This window comes from Sinohyriopsis cumingii, chromosome 14 (genome assembly GCF_028554795.1).
Source record: "Sinohyriopsis cumingii isolate HCF-2022 chromosome 14, ASM2855479v2, whole genome shotgun sequence".
In the NCBI taxonomy this organism is placed as follows: Eukaryota; Metazoa; Mollusca; class Bivalvia; order Unionida; family Unionidae; genus Sinohyriopsis; species Sinohyriopsis cumingii.
The window spans coordinates 112,607,902-112,628,598 of NC_142974.1; the positions used below are offsets into that span (position 1 = coordinate 112,607,902).

At 37.3% G+C, this 20,697-nt stretch overlaps 1 protein-coding gene across 4 annotated transcripts in view; it reads left to right on the plus strand.

Annotated features, from left to right (window-relative positions):
• Positions 1–1,426: 1,426 nt before the first annotated feature.
• The window catches only part of LOC149784617 (uncharacterized), a 99,114-nt gene continuing 79,843 nt past the window's right edge, over positions 1,427–20,697 (plus strand). For all 4 annotated transcript variants that reach the window (XR_016413901.1, XR_016413902.1, XM_089932681.1 and 1 more), the window contains exons 1-2: positions 1,427–1,562; positions 15,750–15,912. Coding sequence is in view for 2 of the 4 variants with exons in the window: in XM_089932681.1 (XP_089788807.1) it covers positions 15,840–15,912 (73 nt within the window). In the remaining 2 variants the exon portion in view is untranslated. The remainder of the gene's footprint in view (positions 1,563–15,749; positions 15,913–20,697) is intronic.

Genomic DNA, 20,697 nt, shown 5'->3' on the forward strand with positions numbered 1-20,697 from the left:
AGCAATGCTTTTATTTGCATCTCCCTCTACAAGTTTATGCAGCAATCAATCTTCAATTTATTTATACATTCTTGCCTCCCTTGGTTAGTATTTAAACTGATTGCATCAGGGACAGTAACTCTGTAAAATTATGCGAGACCCTGTTTGACTGCAAATTCACAGTAGATTTAGATGAAATTATTGAAAATGTAGTTGGTTCAATATTCATCATTCGTTGGTCATCGTGAGCCGACGAAAGACAATATATTTGTATTAAGGGATCAAAATGGGCGGTTAATTGCACGGATCATCCTATGTCAGTTGTATTATTATGACCAAGAATTGTGGTTCTGAAGTATTGTATAAGTAAGCTTGGTGTCAGTCGATCATGAGCCACTACTGGAGTAATATATAAGGTCGGTGTTCGGCGATCATGAGCTATTACTGGAATATGTTATGAGTAAGCCTGGTGTTCGTCGATCGTGACCTATTACTGGAGCATTTTATGAGTAAGCCTGGTATCTGTCGATCATGAGCGATTACTGGAGCATTTTATAAATAAGCCTGCTATCCGTCAATCATGAGCGATTACTGGAGTAATATGTAAGTAAGCCCGGTGTTCGTCGATCATGAGCTATTCCTGGAGTATTTTATAAATAAGCCTGGTGTCTGTCGATTATGAGCCATTACTAGAGTAATTTGTGAGTCAGCCTGGTGTCCGTCGATCATGAGTCATTACTGGAGTAATTTATAACTAAGCTTAGTAAGCAAGCTATATCGTTAAAGCTATACATCAATTGGGTTTCTTGGACTGATGCTACCTATAATGCTTTATAAATATACAATACAGTAGGACACTTGTGACCGCTCCGGTGGCCTAGTGGTTAGAGCGTCCGTCTCGGATGCGTGAGGTCGTGGGTTCGATCCCCGGCCGAGTCATACCAAAGACTTACAAAAATGGTACTAACAGCTGCCTCGCTTGGCGCTCAGCATTAAGAGGTTAGTGTTAGGACTGGTCGGCCCGGTGTCAAGATAATGTGACTGGGTGGGACATCATGCCACGTGTCTGCGGCATGATTCCCCAGTGCTAGACATCACTAAAAACGGCCACACTGCAGACATCGTAGCGATATGACTGAAAAATTGTTAAAGCTACGTTAAAAATCCAAATCACACACACACACACACACAGGACACTTGTGGGTTTAAAGATTGGTCATACGTATGGATGAATGACCATATTTAAAAAAAAAATAGGTGAATTAATCTTATCTTTGGTTTCGCTAAGAGTCAGCGTGCTATCTACACGTTGATTAATATCTTCGCAAAATCGTCAACATTTAGTGTACTACCTATACGCTTATTAATCGTATATCCTAACCTCTTTACCATTCAGCGCACTCTCTACATATTTAAGGTTAGTGTATATCACATGACCTTGTACAAACCAGATTTAAGATTGGTTAGGTTGTTTAAACTTCATTTTACTGCTTGGATTCTGTACCTCGCACATTGCTGAATATATAACTGCTTTTTGAACGAAACCGAGACAAAAATGGATACAACAAGATAATTCATAATAGGTAAGTATTTCATTGTTATATTATAAAACTTTAATTAAGATGAGAAAACCCTCTCCAAATAGACGAAGTTACTTGTCAAAGTGTGATTGGAAACAATATTGTTTGTATTATTTAAAATGGCTTTCAAATATGTCTTGTCGAGCAATCTTGATTTTTAAAATGCTGCTCAATGGCTAGTTTGCGAAAAGACAAAGCCCTCGGTCTTGGAACCGTGTGATTTTACTTGTGAATGGATTATCTAATGGGCACGATAAGTCTTGTTGGTTAGGCCGGACCTCTATTAAGATTTCAAAATATTAAGAGAGAGCCGATTTTGTGATCCATATATCACAAATGTGGATATAGTCTGAATAGACCTTCCCATTAGTTTGTACCCCGTACCGTTTTAAAAAAAACAAAATGAGAGAAAAAGATGTACATACTTAATTCAGGTCATTCATTGATTTATACTTTCGAGCCTGATTATGACCAGGGTGTTCTAACACTGCTATCGTCTGTGCGTTTTATTTCCAAACGGAAGTTTCACAGTGTAAAAGACGACCTTGCTCGCCAGTCTTCTGCAGTTCCTGGACAAGTCCATTTACAGCGCTGGGGTGGATGCACACATTGTAATAGCACATATTACCTACATTACCATATCCAGTAAAGTTCTGTGTGTGTGTGTGTGTGTGTGTGTGTGTGTGTGATTTGGAATTTTAACGTAGCTTTAAAAAAATTCATTCATATCGCTACGATGTCTGCAGTGTGGAACGATATAGTGATGTTTAGCACTCGGGCATCACGCCGCAGACATGTAGCATCATGTTCCACCCAGTCTCATTATCCTGGCACCAGGCCGAAAAGTCTCAGCAGTAACCTCTTAATGCAGAGCGACAGTCAAGGCATCTGTTATTGTATTTTTATGTCTTTAGTATGTCTCGGCCGTGGTTCAAGCACGCAACATCCCGCATCCGAAGCGGACGTTCTAACCACTAGGCCACCGGGGCGGTCAGTAAAGATCTATTAGCCTGGACGAACAAGCACAATGGGGTAAATGTATACAACGCTGTAATTGTTCACGTTTGCAAGTACTGTCTAGAACGCTGTAATGGGCGAAAATTGGAAAGCAAGTCAGGGTCAATGTCTACAGTGGTGTAATGGCCCATGTTAGCAACCAAAACCGGGTTAATGTGAACAATTAGATTATAAACATGCTGACTAGACATGAAATTTGTTAAATATCTTTTTAAGTAAATTATACATTTTGGTTTCGTCCTCTTTCATAGCAATCCGCTCTAAAGTCCGTATTATCTAGTGGACTGAGTAATATCTTAGACCCCATTGTGCCTCAAGAGCCAAGTCTGTTTATAGTAGTTATGGTGCAAGTTGTATTTTGAAAGTTGATGAAATAAATAAAAGCAAGAGCAGCCACCATAATGATTGCTTTTGTGGACTTTTAATAATTGTGTAGGTTTTAGTATTAAATCAGTAACAACGATAGCAAAACCAAACGATGGCGTTCTCACGAATCTCTACAAGGTGCTAAGAGCTGCAATGGTATGACGTGTATAAAATAACATTTGATTAATTTAGGAGTAACAGCCACAAAAACAGTATTAACAGTGAAAGTGTTTGTGACTTGGACAAGATGGTGATTGGCAATCTGATTCAAGTCTTATCTTCAGTGACCTACCTGGAGATTTGATTTAAATTAGATTGTGTTGAGTAGTGGTATGATGATAGTGGTAGCAACAGCAACAGTAGTAGTTATATTTTTTTTGTTACTGATCCTGTGTAGTAGTAGCATGAACACGAGTTGTGGTATTATGAACACGAGTTGTGCTTGCATAAACACGAGTTGTGGTAGCATGAACACGAGTTGTGGTTGCATAAATACAAGTTGTAGTAGTGTTCATGTATAAGGGGGTTTCTGACCTTAAACCCTATTTTGAATCTGACAAAAATTATTCTTCCCTACCCATCCTCAAGCCCCTTTAAATTAGTCTAAACAAATACGAAAACAACTTTGTTGAGACAACTAAATTTATTTCATACTTGACTGAACCGTCGCCATTATCAAACAAAATAGTATATACTGCTATCAGTGCCGCCATAATTGTTTCATCAGAATAATTTGTTATAATCGCTGTTTGTCAACGAGTCAACCAATATCAGATACGCTGTTGCCAGCGGAGTAGCGTTATCATGATAATGTGCTACCTCGAGTAATGTTTTTTTTTTTATCAGGACAGTCCATACCTAGGTCGCGCAATGTTCCGCGTTTAGCAAATCTGTCACTTATTCTGAGAATTTTTGTGGGTCGATTTTTTAAGTTCTGCTATTCTATTTAGTTCATCATGAAATGTTTCACTCGATCTTGTTCTGGCTTTTTTCCACCGTGAGATTTTGCTTTCAGAAAAGTTAGATCTGTTAACAGTTCTTGAATTTTCCTTGTTAATCTCCAGCAACGTCGTTGTCAACAGCGACTCAACCTTTAGTATATGCTCCTCGCAATCGTTTGGATGATTTTATTTACTGATATCAAATTCTCGGACAACTGTTTTTAGCTGTGGACTTCTCATACCTGCAATTCTGACAAATTGTCTTCGTTATATGTTAAACAAGGTGATTCTAAACTTAAACGTTTCATTTTTGCGATTATACTTGCTGCTCGTGCCTCTTTTGTACTCTCTTTGTCTAGTTGAAGAATAGTTCCAGGATTGAATATAATAGCGTAAAACTCTTTTGCAACTCTGATCGACAAAGGATCAATAAACATTATAAATTACATCTACTCAAAATCATCAATCGCGTACAACTGAAACATTGTGGAACCGGGGTAAGGACTTTCTGCGGTGACAACATATATCCGAATGAAAATGCACTTGTTAACCGTGTTAACATCAGCGATAGTAAACTGTGGATTCATTGAGATTTAAACACCCGTTGCGCTGTACAAAGTTGTCCATGTGGCATCTTCTTTCGATCCCATAAATTTCCAGTTGTATATGCCCCCGAAACCAGCATTTAATTGTCCTCGTAAATGAAACTTTCAAATTGCAACAGCTGCCAGAGATTGTATTTTTATCTAAACATTGGTTGGTTTTCCAAATGTTGTCCACTCGAGGGCTTCTGGTATAACGCTGTTAAACGACAAAGAATGTTTTGATTGATTATTCCCAGGGTATCGTGTTGACGCTGTCTCTGTAAAACCTCAACGGTTATCTGTCGAATTAACAAGATGTGGAATATAAGCAACGTTACTGAGAGCTCGGTTTGTGCTACCAAGAACAGCCCTCATGCAGTTCATTTACAAGATCTCATGCAGAAACAGGAATATATGTTGATGTTATTTTATTTGCTACCATGTCGATAACTCCAGTGATTGTGCCACCGGATTGCTTAACGTAAATGGGATCAGCTGATGTACCTGAAACGGCAACATAATTATTTGCTGCCGCGTCTATGCACAACTTGTTTGTGAAATCAACTATAGGGACCGGATTATAAGCCGTTGTTATCTTGTTCGATCCCATGTCTAACGTACCTGTCATTGTGTCGCCGGATTTTACGACAAAGAAAAAGGTCTGACGAATTTTACTTTTGCTATCCAGTTGTCTTCGGACAGTGGAATATTATCAAACTGAGTGTTGTGTATCATCTTTCCGCCCATGTCTAACGAACTTCTCATGGCTCCTCTAGCAAGTTTCAGATATGTTGTCAACGATCCTTTCAGCTGATCATAAGATACTGCATCTCCTTCTTCAATCGGAGGAAAATCTGATGGTAGTCCTTTTATCTTACCACCGTTGATAAATGAAACAGTAACCGGTACAAAATCGCCAGCTTTATTTATTTGTAAATTTGCCATTGTATTAAGTAGGCTAATATTTATCGCCTGAGAAAAATTTGGATTAGATCGAGGATAGTTTATCTCCAGATGTATTTTTCCTTTTACCAATCTTATTGATGTCACAGTCATTATCCCACCTGCAACTGGAGGTTTATCAGATACTGCTGTGGTTAGCTGATTATAACTTACCGCTTGTGTGATATCAGTGTTGTTTAACGGATGTGATGTGCTGTATTTGTTATCTTATCATCACTCATGTTTATATGTTCATGTTGCCGGTCATTATGCCGCATTCAAGTAAACGTTTTTCAGATACAACTGTGGTTAGTTGATTATAGTTAACGGCTTGAGCGTCATTGACGTTGACAGGAGGATATATTGTTTCTAGATCTAATACTCGTTGTCCTGACATGATAAGGTTGCCGGTCCTTATGCCACAGGATTTCTTGAGATAATTTATTTGATCCACATCTAATTTGTTGCAGTTGTTTCACCGAACGCTTACTAACGTACCAAATTTTGTGTAGTAGCTCATATTATTGTAATTGCTGTTGACAAAATTTTTGCACATGTTATACGATGAGCATAATATACTTTGATACCGAGCGAGTAATAAAAAATAAACACAACTATGAGCTACGAATTGTCATTACCTGGTAGTCGGACGAACTGGATCTGGCAAAACAAACTTGCTAATGAATTTGTTACTCAACGACATATTGAACTACGATCTGGTGTATATCTACACGATTAACCCTCGGCAGAATAAATATTATTTGCTAAAAGTAGTACAACGAAAAACTAAAGAATAAACTTGGTGCTGGCGAAGATATATTTGTTATAAGAACACCAGAAGAGCTTTTTCCTGTTGTCAAGCTAGAGTCCGACGATAATAAAATTATTGGTTTTTTTTTTTTTATGACATCCCGTTCAGTAATGCTGAGATGGATCAGATCAAATCCTATGTTTCACTGTCAAGAAACCGAAGATGTAATGCAATTTATCTTGCCCAAGGTTTTTATAATGTTGATCGTTTTATCGGAAGAAATATGGGTTCTCTTATACCGTTTTACGGACTGGACAATATTGATGCGCAGAATATATCACGAGAACAGTGCGGTGATGTTTTCATGGACAAATTTGTTGAGCTGTTTCATCAAGCTGCTTATGGGAATCACAGCTTTTTCTTATTTAATAAACTTGGCAGAGATACCAAGCATATGTTTCGACGAACGAGTATTATATGCCACACAGTAGCTTAATACGCTAACGCAAACCGTTATTATGTTTTTATCTGCGAATAACAAATAAAAATGTCGATGACGCTGCTACTCGAGTCATCTCAGGCATCATCGAACAGCGCAAACTTTTCCTTTTTTATAATCCTGTTACTGAACTTGATCCTAGTTCCCCCAAAGCAATATGAGATCGGATTAGCATCACCTACTGTTTGGCACTCTATGGCAAAAGTTAAAACTAACGTCAACGATGATTTTACATGCGGCATAAAAACCAATGGCGTCATCGTCTGGAAATCTGTTAAGATACCACAAGGCGCCTAGAACGTCAAATTATCAACAAAACAATAAAACATCTTATATCTGCTGTCAGTAGTGGTATATTATCTGATAATTATTTCGAACTTCAACACGTTACAAGCAAGAATAACATTATAAAACAAATTGTTTATTGATCTTAGCGGCCAATACGCAATACAATCATTGCTTGGATTTAATAAGCGACAATACAGATCTAACACATCTGCGACAGTATCGTATGACATCGAATCAGCTGTTAACATTACAATCCTGATAAACTGTCCTATTGCAACTGGGTCATACACAGCAAGAGGTAGCCAAGGACAGACAATTTATTCGTTTAGCACTGATTTCCCACCTGCTTCATTAATGCAATTAAATCTGAGACAGATGATATAGTATCCTTTGAGTGTCGAAAATCAATTAATATCACGATGACACTTACCAATCAATCAGCTCGTCAGATTGATCTTAACAATGAAAGTGTGACTTACTATTTGCATCAGCATGTTTCATCTATCGCGTTTGACGCGTCAAAGGCTTTCACAACAGGAGCCACATCTACAGCACGAACAGCTGTCGGACAAAAGATCACTGATAAAATCAAAAGTATATATAAAACAGGTTATTTCTCAAATCACACCATTATCGCAAACGGCACGTGCGATGATAACAAAAGAAAAATTGTTGCTCCGGCCGGAGAAAATATTATTAGAAAGTTGTTATCAATAGCTAGACCAAATACTGATGTTGTGATTTAAAATAATGTAAAATAATAATGAAGTTGTCTGACAATTGCAATTAAAATGTCTATGCAAATTATCTTGACCATGCTCATGAGATAACCATAGACGACTCTGCAACGAAGGTCGAGTATATTGAATATCTCGGCAAGAACTCGTATGAGCTTAACAAGATGGGAATCAGAACATTTAATACGCGAGACCAAGATGTGTTTTTGCTGCCGCACAAAGCCGTACTTGAAGTTCAAGGTACTATAAAACAGCTGCTAATGGTGATGTTGGCGTCAATACACATGATGTACTTTTGAACAACAGATGGAGTTTTTTTTTTAAATTGCCTGATATCAACTTGCTAATCAAACATTAGAAAATAGTTCTATGCACTTGCCAGTTGCAAGCACTATTCTTAACATAGTGTCATTCGGCGATGATTACTCGAGATCTATTTCAAAAACATGATGTGGTTCAAAGATACTGGAAATGGAAATGCATTTTCAAACGAATTCGCTTATTTTTATGCACTTGGTGCTGGAGCTTATGTCGATACTAGATTAGTTATAGTAAGAAATTTTCTTTGAGCAAACGCTGAAAAGTCATTAGGAATTGCTGCATCACTGAAGTTGCAAACGAAGCTGCAACAAGGACTTTGCTTACAAGTCATTGTAATATTCTTAAAATTACTCCACTTGCGGCTGCGGATGATCGAACGGCAGTGTTAGCAGTGGCAAATATTATTATAAATAACAACACTGTCAGAAATCGAAGATACAACGAAGATTGCGCTAAACGAAAAGCATTTTCTAACGGAACAATAAAAAGTACGATGATGTTACCGTTAAACATAATATTTAGGTTTTGTCAAGACTATAATAAGGTGTTCCGTGGTATAAAACACACTTATACTTGACTGAGCAGATAAAAAGCGATTGTTTGATGAGAACTGCTAATTCTGCTGCTGGTGATCCTGCTGATATTTTTTAGTTTTGTGATCTCACAATTGGCGTTATGGATTCCACGAGTTGTTGTATCCGTCTCAAAACTATAGAACTTGAAACATTGTTAGCCGCTTACAGAAGGAAAAAATATTTCGAACAGCATACAGTTTACCAAATAGCTGTACTAAATTCAAACACATGGCGAGTAACAACAGCGCCTAGCGAACAGTTACCGAGACATAAAGAACGACGTAAGAATCAACTACAAAATAGCTTGGGTTTTCTATAACGCCGAGGTCTGACGAATATTTGTCAGAATCAATTCTAAGCAAAGAACGAACGATCGAATGCAATTCTGGAGATGGTGCTAGCAAAAACGGACCTCGTGTTTATATTTATCTAAAGGAGGTGATGCAAAAGCATCAGGGCGCCCATACTGGATCTCAAATATCTGTCGAAAAGTTTCGATTTCTTTGCCATTTATTTCACTTTGACGTCAGTAAGCACAGCGAACACGCTATTGGATCCAAAGATGATATTGAGGTAATATGCACGATAGGAGACGCTCCAGCTGATGCATATTACGCCTACGTGCTTGTAACATCTAACAGATACATAACACTTGACGCTGTACGGGATATGATGACTGTCCAAGTGTAAGGTTTAAGAACATTCAATTTTATCTGATATAGGCCATAATGAAATATATTTTACACGATATTAACATGTCATAAGAACAATAAAAACAAGCACGAGCTATTGCTAAACGAAAGTTTCATTAAAAATAGATTTCAAAACTCGGTGCGTTTCACGAACATCAACAAAATTACTTCTGACGCAATTACAAATAAACTAAATTTTGAAAAACAAACCTTTTATACTTGATCTGTCAGTGGCACAAATAACAGCATTTGCCAGATCGAATGTGATCCTCTGTGGATCAATCGGAACGAAAGCTAATTTAGCACGAACATTACAGCCAAAAATATTACCTTTCCTTGGAACATTAGGTATAGGTTCAGCGTCAGGTGCAATATCAGTAGCGACATCTGTATCCGGAGACGGGACAATACAATTGCTGTAACAGTGGCAGCTATAAAATCTAAATTTTATCTGATCAATGATTATAAACAATGCAGACAACACTAGCACGAAAACCTATGACAAAAAGAAAGAACTATAAGAACGAACCACATCGCGGTTAGGGTCGGGTTCATAGGCCCGCTTCTAGCAAGGATAGCGGGAAGATTATTGCCAAACCTATTAGGAATAGGACGCGGAATGCAGGTATACCCAATATGAAGATTGACTCGTGGAAGCCGGGGCCGAGGACTGCTGCTACCGAGAACCATAAAATGATTTTGTCCATGTTAAACAATTTTGAAAACGCTCATAAACTTAAATTCATCGACGGATTTATAAGAGTCTTTTCAAAAGATGAGTTAGCTGTTATATCGCCGAAAGATAATCAAAGCTGTGTTGTTAATGTACAATATTTCAACGACGAATCTGGAACTCAATGGGTAGCTCTTTACAACAACAACTACTTCGATTCGTTTGGTCTTCCTCTGAGTGATGTTTTCAAACAATATAAAAATAAAAAAGTAAACCATAACTCTAACCAGCTTCAGCCAGTTGGAACTTCAGCTTGTGGTTATTGTTGCTTTATGTTTATCTCACAGATGTCTGGGACGCAAGCTGTAACAAGATACGGGTGGGATATCTCGGATTAACAACAGAACACGTTTTGACGACACAGATATATGGTTTAATGTGGCGATTTATATGAATAGTGGATTATGAAGATGTGTGCGTATTTATAATCCAAATATTGGATCTATTTAACAAAAAACTCAGTTTCAAAGATGGAAAAAATATACAAATAAATTTAGATCAGTAACCCTAAAACACAGGATAAATGATTTCACAAATGATTCAATAATGGAAAGATGAATATAGTTCACTCAAATAGTAAACGATGTAAGTCTTTACACATTGTAAAAAATGTATTCGCTCAGGTAGCGAAATTATGTCACTAAACAAGAACGGATATACAATCTATCCTTCCAGTCCTGAATAATACACTGGGTCTTACTAACCCAAAATTAGCATACATCTAAAAATACATGTGTGGAGATGCACTCCGTCACCCGTGCACCATATCCGCTCCACAGCTCCTCCGAATCAATTTCACAACCAATATAGACTCCGGACCCTCGGAATACTATGATCACTTGAAATATTAGACCCTCCGGACAATTGAAATATCAGACCCTCCGGACCCCCTGGTCCTTTGACGGCTCTACAGCTGGGTCACCTTAGTCACTCTTGACATTCCGGACGCTAGACAATAGACGCTCCGGCACCTTAAACGCTCCGGACACACGGACGTTTCTACCCTCTGACAACACCGGACACCCCGGATATTCCTACCATCAAAAACTCAGCTGAAAATATACCCGATACAGTGTACTACACTTGATACAGACATAACGTAAGGACGTTATACATGGTAAGTTAAAAAGATTATATTATAATGGCAATTACAAAACAGAGATTCAATAGTAAACCTAACCCTGCTTGATAAGACAATAGTAAACAATTCTTTTAAAAAATGTAGCTTTACATTACCAATATAAGTCCTGCACTACATCGCAACAAGAATAAAAAATGCACGCATTATGGTATGTAAAGAAAACTATAACAAACATGCAAAGGCAAATATGGTAATACACTAGTTATCACTTAAAACCCAAAACATTACCTACCCCTACAGCTGGAGTTGTGCGAATCCTTTTAGCAGGCCGCTTGCTGACAAAACCATTAGTATTGTAAAGGTCCTTTACATGTAGTAACGTATTTATACCTTTAGAATTTTCGTTATTCTTTATCAAAGGCACCTTGCACGTGTGGCATAGGACGAATCGTACTCACGATTTCGAAATACATAGACCATATTATAATCACCCTCAGGTATCGTTGTACAGAGAAAAGAAACGAAACCCGAGTACATGTATTTAATTAACAACATTTACACCATTCCGTGACACAAGCGTCCAAGTCATCAGGTGAACAAGATAACGTTTTAAAGTTTATTCTGCAATTTGACCCGTTTCCTAGTGTTAGCAATGATCGCAAAGAGGTACTTGGATCGTAAACGATTAATTGTATCTGACATCAAGTATAAAAATGACAAGATACTGTCTCAAATGCAAATCCAAAAACAGTAATATAGACCAAACAACAGAAACAACTGCTAATAACAGAAAAAATGCAAAAACTTAAGTGATGGTAAGAAAAAGAGTATGTTCCTTAAACTAGATAAATCTGGTGATATAATGACTGGTGGTTGTGCGATGTAAGACCCAGAATGCTAGTACTCCGACAATAATATGTGATGATAAAGTTATTTTTGTCAGCGACTAAACAATAAATGAAATGTAACTGCGAAGACATGTACAAAGATATGTGCCTTGGGCATATTAAGATAGTCGCCTATTGTCAGCACTGCAATCACAGAGCGGTCATGGGATCAGGATTGGATATACATAACATTATTGGCAAATTACTGAAACCAAAGGGAACTGGGACATTGCCAGGACATAAATATACTGGTCCATGGAATCAACGTGATTAGCAACTCGACGGCGATGATAATCCGTTAACAGGACAAGAACTTTACAATGCAGTTGATGCAGTTGCGATGCGTCATGATATTTGTTATCGCGATCACGTCGACGACAAACTAGGTTGCGATCGTGTAATGCTTGACGAATTACAAAAGATGAAACCGGATAATATGCGAGAACGATTTGACAGAAAACTAGTACAAGGTATCATTGGAAAAAACTTTCTCGTTGGGATGCAAAGCACTTCCTGGTAGGCTTGCGTCACATCAGCTCGCTCATGAACCATACAGACCCCCAAAAACGTTTCTACGACGAAAGGTCGTCGCAAACTCGGTCGATGATATAGGGGCGATAGATCTCGCAGGTATGCAAAACATCGCACAGTAAAACGATAACAAAAGACACTTGTTGAACATTATTGACGTATTTAGTAAATACTCGTTTAGCGTTCCAATTTCTGACAAATCTGGATCGATGGTAACAAATCCGTTAGAAGATATTACTGTTAAGACAGAGTTAAAACCAAATTAAATCTGGACCGACCATGGATCAGAGTTTTTTAATAAGTGGTTCGAGCAGTTTCTAAGGCAAAACAATAATAAAAAAATATTACCGGTAACGAAAGAACGAGTTGTCGTAGAACGCGTAAATCGTACGATAAAAGAAAAGATCGACAAGCAGCTTAAGGCGAAAAACACCAACAGCTATGTTAATGATATGCGAGCGATAATATCAGTTTACAATAAAACTAAACACAGAACAATTGGAACATCACCAAATGACGCTATAAATAAATCCGATTCATGCAAACGAGAACATGTATCGCAGGCATACATTTAACGTTGGTGATCGTGTCAGAATTTCATTAACGAAAAAAAAGCATTTGAAAAAGATTTAACCCGAACTAGTCTGAAGAATTGCTTGTCATCGACAAGATTTTAACAAGAATACTGTAACATATAAGCTGAAAAAACTTGTTGAACGGTAAAGTAATAGGAAGTTTCTACGAACACGAACTTCAACTAACAACGCAAGGTATATTTGTTATCGAACGAGAGATAAAATATGTTGTAACCAAAGTTTGGTCATATAACGCGTTACGGTGATTGTTTTAATAGTTGGATTCCAACTAGTGAAATCAAAGATCCTTGATTAGGTCACTCTAAATCGTATTTTAGCAGTACAGACTTGCATTTGACATGTCTGCACGACGATATCAGATACTATCAACGATCTGCTGTTAAATCTGTCATCAAGTTTAAAACCTTTACAAAACTTGATATTTCCTTGACGACCATAAACTTCAAGTTGTCCAATACGCATAAACGGCTTAAGCATATCCCAAAATATATGATGCTCTGTGATTGCAAAATCAAACTATTGTTTGTTTTTGGCAAGGTGATATTTAACATTATATCGTAATTGCGCTGCAACATACGATAATACCTGGTTCATCGGCAAGTTGATCATCAGGTACATATATGTTTGAAGATCCGTTTGTGATTGTTCTACATTCCAGTGTAAAGTACCCTTATTAGTCACTGGCCATATGCAGCCGAAAATGTGTATAAGCCTGCGCTTTACCGCTATTTCTATTTTCAGATAATGGTGCAATGCAAAATAAAATCAAAGGAATTATAATTATGAGCAGCCATTTTAAGGGTTTTTGATTCATTGCTATCTTGAAGTGAAGAGCAGTTTTATGTATTCAGCTCTGCTTTGAAAAAGATTAATGAGATTCAATTTGACTAATAATGTTACTCATCCAAAACATTACATTTAACCCATACCTTTGAAATGAGTCTCATCCTAATCAGTCACTGTGTTTGATTATGTTGACCTTGTGTGTAGGCAAAAGATCCATTCCTTCTAAAGGATGTGACTAAGAAGTCCTCTTACCGTTACATTTGCCGCCCTAAATATTGTTTCTTACATTTTGCATCAAGTAGTGTGGTGTTGTTCAATTTGTAGAACATAGTGGTAAGTATATATTGTGCATTCTGGAATGATGCGAAAGAATTGATTTATAAAGACGATAAGATGCAAATGCATGTAGATCAATGCCAATTTCGTAACGGAAATAGCCCTCATACATGGGAATTGGCGATGTCTAATTTTGAATAATGTATTTAACGGACAGGTCCTGTGTGTTGGTCTATGCTTTAATGAATATTTCAAAATATTTGTCGGCAGTAGATTGTACGCTCCATATATACAAACTGGTACAAATAGCGGAGTAGTAATACCTCTAATTGTGTAGTCATTGTCGTAATCTTAGGTATTATTATCATCACCATACATCACTACTACCATCACCGTTAGTAAAAGTATAAGTTGACAACATTTATATGGCACGTTAACAACGGCACCCTTACATTAATATGATGATAGCATTGTTTAAGGATATGCAAAGAGGTGATTTGATTGTAGTTGTAGAAACAGTAGTAGTAGTTGCTGTTGTGGTGGTGGTAGTGGTATCATTTTTAGGAGGAGGACGAGAAGGAAGATAACTGCTACCTTTATTCATTCGTCGTTCCTGCATTTGCTTGAACAAACAATATGAATGAGGTATGCATATTGCAAAATAAGTCATTCAATCCCCGAAAAGAACCTGAAGTAATTGTTTGGAATAACATATATCACCAAGCTAAGGCATCTTATTCTTGATTTAGCTGACTCAACCTCCAGGTAAACTAACCTATGCATAACCTAGATCTTTGCTATATGCTAAAGAAATTTTCTGCAGTGTTGATTGGTTTGTTTATAGCATATAGGATTTTGCCCAGGGAGCGAAGATGACATGCGTGGTGTAAATTCTAGAAGATTAGATTTTAAAGGATTTATTGAGAATTCGTAAGTATCATTCTTATTTATAGGATTATAGAATTGCATGAATACAAGTTCATGTTACCTGTGTTCACAACTGGGGTGGGTGGGTGACTAATACATAGGCAATACATTTTGCGGGTATCAGTCTACATATATACATTCATATCACCTGTTTTCATAATTAATGGAATTTGTATTTAGTCTGTGTATAAATGCTATTGGAATGGCATAACTGTCAAAGGTAGTTATTGCTCAGTAATTACACAGATGGATAGCATGGTTGAGCTCAGACGTGATACAGAGACTTGACACACATTGATGGCATATTTACTTCAGATTCCAACAGATTCATAGAAGGGTTGAGTTTAGACTGGACACATATTGATATCGTGGTTGAGCTCAGACTTGATACAGATGCATAGAATGGTTGAGTTTAGACTTGACACACATTGATATCATGCTTTAGTTCATAGTTCATACAGATTCATAGAATGGTTGAGTTTAGACTGAACACACATTGATAGCATGGTTTAGTTTAGATTCATACAAATGCATGCACCCCCAGAATTATGTTCGTGGGCAAACAGGGAGTGTCAAGCTAATATCTTTAAATAATTGCTAAATCTAAAAGTAGTTATGCACATGGATTTTGGCTGGAAGTTTCTTTTCTATCTTTTGCAGCCTATGCCTAAAATCTAAACTGTGCAAGTTTAACGGTTCACTTCACCTAGAGTAAATACGTCCCTATCCACGGTCATTTAAAACGACACGATGGCTACAGCACTGTCACAAGAATCTATCTGCAGTCTGGTCGAGGATGGGACTCTGGAACTAGAGACGGAAGGTATGTGATAGATAAGTTGAACGAAAAACATGAAACTGCACAAGTTATACGTAACGTGTACCGACCATGTGATGAGTAGTATTATCATATGCTCATTAACGTATCCGTTAACTTTGACTGGTTAGAACTGTGCAGTATTTTACGATATTGAACAGCTTCATGTTGCACGCACATGCGCGACACGTGTGCCCAGTAGTAGTGTAGTGTATTAGGGACTACTTTGTAAACAAATCATAAACACTTCTGTATTAGTCGCATTAGGTTCTGGTTGATTAAATTTGTTTTTGAATGAAATAAAGCAGCTGATCTTGGGCTGACACATACCAGCTGCTTTGAAATATTACGCGTTACCTTTCTTATTCAATGAATCGGATTTAGACAAGCAATATACCTTATATATGTCATTTCATTGCTGGGGTCATTTCAAAGAGCATGCAAGTGACAAGGCAAAAACGCGTTTTTTTTTAGCTGGTAATAAGAATGGCAAAATTATACTTGCAGTTTTACATGCCGAATTTCCTCAAAATGTCCTTCTTAGTTCTGCAAATACGAATTACATGAGCTGTGTCTTCGGTTCTAAAAATTGATTACACACGCAAAATTGTACTGTAATTTTTACTACATTTCAAACTGCAATAAAAGTTTCCTTACTGCACTCAAAATGAAATGAGCGTGATATTCCATAGTGTCTCTTTGATAATTATGGGGCACTCACCAGTTATTATTTACTTTTCAGACAGTGACGTATGTAATATGAGGTTGTTCGCGTTTAAAACGTGCACAGTGGAGAGAATGTTGGCGTACCTCTATGCTACTTTAATGCAATGTGACTGACATACCTCTATGCAACTTTAATGTAGGGGCCCCGAGTGGCCAAGTGGTCTAAAGCGCTCACCGTTACGGATCACTGCCATCTCACCTCTGTCTGCGTGAGTTCCAGTCTCAGTCTCGGCTAACGTTGGTACGTGAGAAAGCCTGCCAGTAGCTTCTCGTGGGTCGGTGGTTCTTCCCGGGGTTTTCCAGGGTTCTTCCTCCACCAATTATACTGGCCGCCATGTATAGCCTATCTGGTGCTGAAAAATGGCGTTAAACCCTATAACAAAAACAACTACTTTAATGTAATGTGACTGACATAACTCTATGCTACTTTAATGTAATGTGACTGACATACCTCTATGCTACTTTAATGTAATGTGACTGACATATCTTTGGATATTTACTTTTGGAAATTGTACATGATCTAAGCACACTCCTACCTAAAACAACTGATCCCTTGTGTTAAAAGAAGCCTGAATCAGTCTTAAGTACACTATCCGTAGCAGCTATTAAAATAGGGAAAACGAATTTTGCCAGTCTAGACAATACCAGCTTCTGAAAGTGCAATGAATGAATTACCAACTGTATAAAATGTAAAACAAAAGTTATCGGCTCTTTTTTTTATACAATTTAACTCTGAAGTTCAGGAAGTGAAAACAACCAAGTGGAGCTAGCACTTTTTCTAAAGGTGCAAATCTGGAGTAAGGCCAGCCTGTATACTCTATAATCCATATTACACCCATCAATCATACCCCAAAATAAAGGGAATTGAATGTTCTGTGAACTATATCTAAGATAGTTAAGGTCTTTTGTTAAATAGCCAGTATAACTATTGAGGAAAGCCGGGAAAATTCTTTTTCATTACAATTCTAACCATATGCAAAATACGAAACTGTAGAGCGCAACGTGATATTCCATAGTGTCTCTTTAATAAATAAAATTTAAAGAGTTTATATTTTTTCCATAGTCTCTCTTTAATAATTGCAATTTAAGGAGTTCTTACTTATTCCACATCATTATTCCAAACATTCAATGATAGAACAGAAACACTATTGCAGACGAGTCAAGACTTGTACCTCCTGATCAAATGCATATATAATACAATGGTTACTGCATTTGTATGGGAAAATATGAACTCATTTTTCTCGGATGAATTATGGCACTCCCAAGGTCATGCAGTATTAATCCGGAAAAAAACTCGTCCATATTTTCCCGTACAAATGCAGTAAGCTATAAAAAAATGCATAATGACGTCACTGACGTAAACATATAGGGTACATGGGAGGTTGACCGACAGCAATAGATGTTCCTAATAGTGATTCGACTGTGCGGATGGATGTACAAATTATATTCACGATAATGCCAGTATATATCATGATTAATGTTTGAGATGTCTTGGATTAAATATCGTTATTAAAAGGTACCACACGTATTCTGGAGTGCTATGGTATCGAGGGTCTAAATGTTACCGATTGGCGAATACTTAAATGAAAAATTATCCTTCAAAATATTATATAAACAGACACCATGTAGATTCCAGGTTATGCTAGTGGCGTTACTCTGATATCGGGGTATTATCGAAAAAGTACTTTTTAGGATGGCATATAATTGACCTTATGTTAGGATATTGATGTATCAGCTGCACCGATTGTAACTAAATTTAAAAATTGAATGATACTTTAATGGCTCTCATTCTGTCACCTATACCTTGCAAGGACAGAAACTTGTCTGAGAGAATGGATATGTAACCACTTGTGAGGGGGTGGGGTGGGCGTAGAGATGCCAAAATCTTAGGAAACTTCTACCGGGTACCCGTCGATCATAACGAATGCTTATCAGGGTAGCCTATTAAAGGGAAATTGTATTAAAGGTGAACCTGAACTGCTTTACTGTAGGTTCACACATGCCAACCCCTAAAAGATGTATAAGCGTAATTACTACTAAAATAAGTTGCAAAAAGCATAATCTGAACATTCAAAAGATCGATCTATATTACATGCCATAATTACCGCAAACTGCGTGAAAATCGTGCATTTAATTTTGCTACTTACCTGGATCTGCAGTTAAAATGTTTGTCACAAATCGGCTTAATCAATGTGGATTAGTAGTTAGTACAAGAGTACAGAGACAAAAGAAATATATAAATTATTTATGCATAACATTCACTTTAAACAGTCTACATGTCTATATAAATTTTTCACGAATAGTTGTAAAAACCACAAATGATAATTTGTTTTAAGCCACTGTCAAATCCTTATTTAATTTTTTTAAATATAGATGCAACATTTAGTTTAGCAAAATCTTTCTCCACTAACATTTTTATTTAATCTAACATGCATCTGTCACGCAGATAAAGCCTTTTTATTGCGATATATGGCGCCATTTATTTTCAATTTAGGCTGGACTGCTGCGTATGTAGTATCAAAAAAGTATGGATCTGTGACAACGTTGTTTCACATTCAAGAAACCGGTCTGTTTTCTTGGAACTATAATATGTACTAGATAACAAAACAAAAACAAAATCGTAAATAGGTGCAGTGCGTCCTTTTCCTTCATCCAGTGAGAGGGCAGTATTCCATTTAGCGAGTTAACACTTGTACATGTATATTAAGCGGGCGCGATCATGGCAATGTCAACGATAGCGTGGAAAAATGGACTGTCATTCCTTCAAGGTCTGATAATAAGCCAATCATTGGACAGGCATACAAAGTCGAATGCCTGAGCTAAGCATCGGTACCAAATCTATTGCGCTATGTGAAATTCCAAATCTAACTTGAAATATCTTCGTTGATTCTTAAATAGGTCGCTCGAGAAAGGTTAGAAGTGTCCTTCCTTGTATTATTATATAGTACATGTATGATAGAAAAGCCGTAAACAACGATACGAGCCCGTGACGATGAATAACTGCTCACAGGACACGAGCTTCGAACTGCAATCGTTTTTTATGTATCTGTCTGAACCTGGAAATATTTTTAAAGGGGTACCCCGTTGTTCGTTTTATTACCCGGGTTATTATCAACGCGCGTGTTCACGTGTACCCTTTCAGTTGGCAACTGGGCGGGGGAGGGGTGATTTGGATTTTTTAACTTACCTTTAACAATTTTTCAGTCATATCGCTACGATGTCTGCAGTGTGGCAGTTTATAGTGATGTCTAGCACTGGGGCATCATGCCACAGACATGTAGCATGATGTCCCACCCAGCCAAATTATCCTGATACCAGGCCGAGCAGTCCTAACAGTAACCTCTTAATGCTGAATCAACACCAGTCATTTGCGAAAGCCAACAGAAAAACAACAACGTTAACATGTTTAATATTTTGACTTTTGCTTGCTACCATAGATTCGATATATATTGCTTCTTGGCATATATGGTAATCATGTGATATGACCTTTGCATAACATTAATGGACATTATCAGACGACAAAATGGTTTACCGATTCGTTACAGTGAGACTCTTTTAAGAAGATGTAGATTATTTGAGAACATGGGGTATGACCGTGTTTTGAAAAAAAGTGAAATTCATGGGTGCATTGTTTAAATAGTGTACCAGCAGTTCAGACATTTTCCCGAAATAAATCTGGTCATGGAGAAATAGTAACTTATGGTCATCCAGTGCATATAAGATATGCAGACGATATGCATAAAATTACCTATACCCTCGAATATCGCGATACCAAAGAAGCCGCCATAACGTACGAAGCTGCTATAGTTTAACACAATGTTTTAGTAAGGAAAACAAAGCACAACAAAAACAGCAATAATGATTTAGTTGACGGCATCGTTTGCCTCTACTAAGTCTAACATTGATCATCTGTACAAAATCTATTTTCTAATAATGATAAAGTCACTGTAATAGTATGATCTTTAATGAAACAAATGTAAATCATCCGTAGCGATTATTTTGAGAAGGAAGAAATTGCGAATATATACTTCAGGAACACGGTGCTATTTTGTGTCGGAATATTGG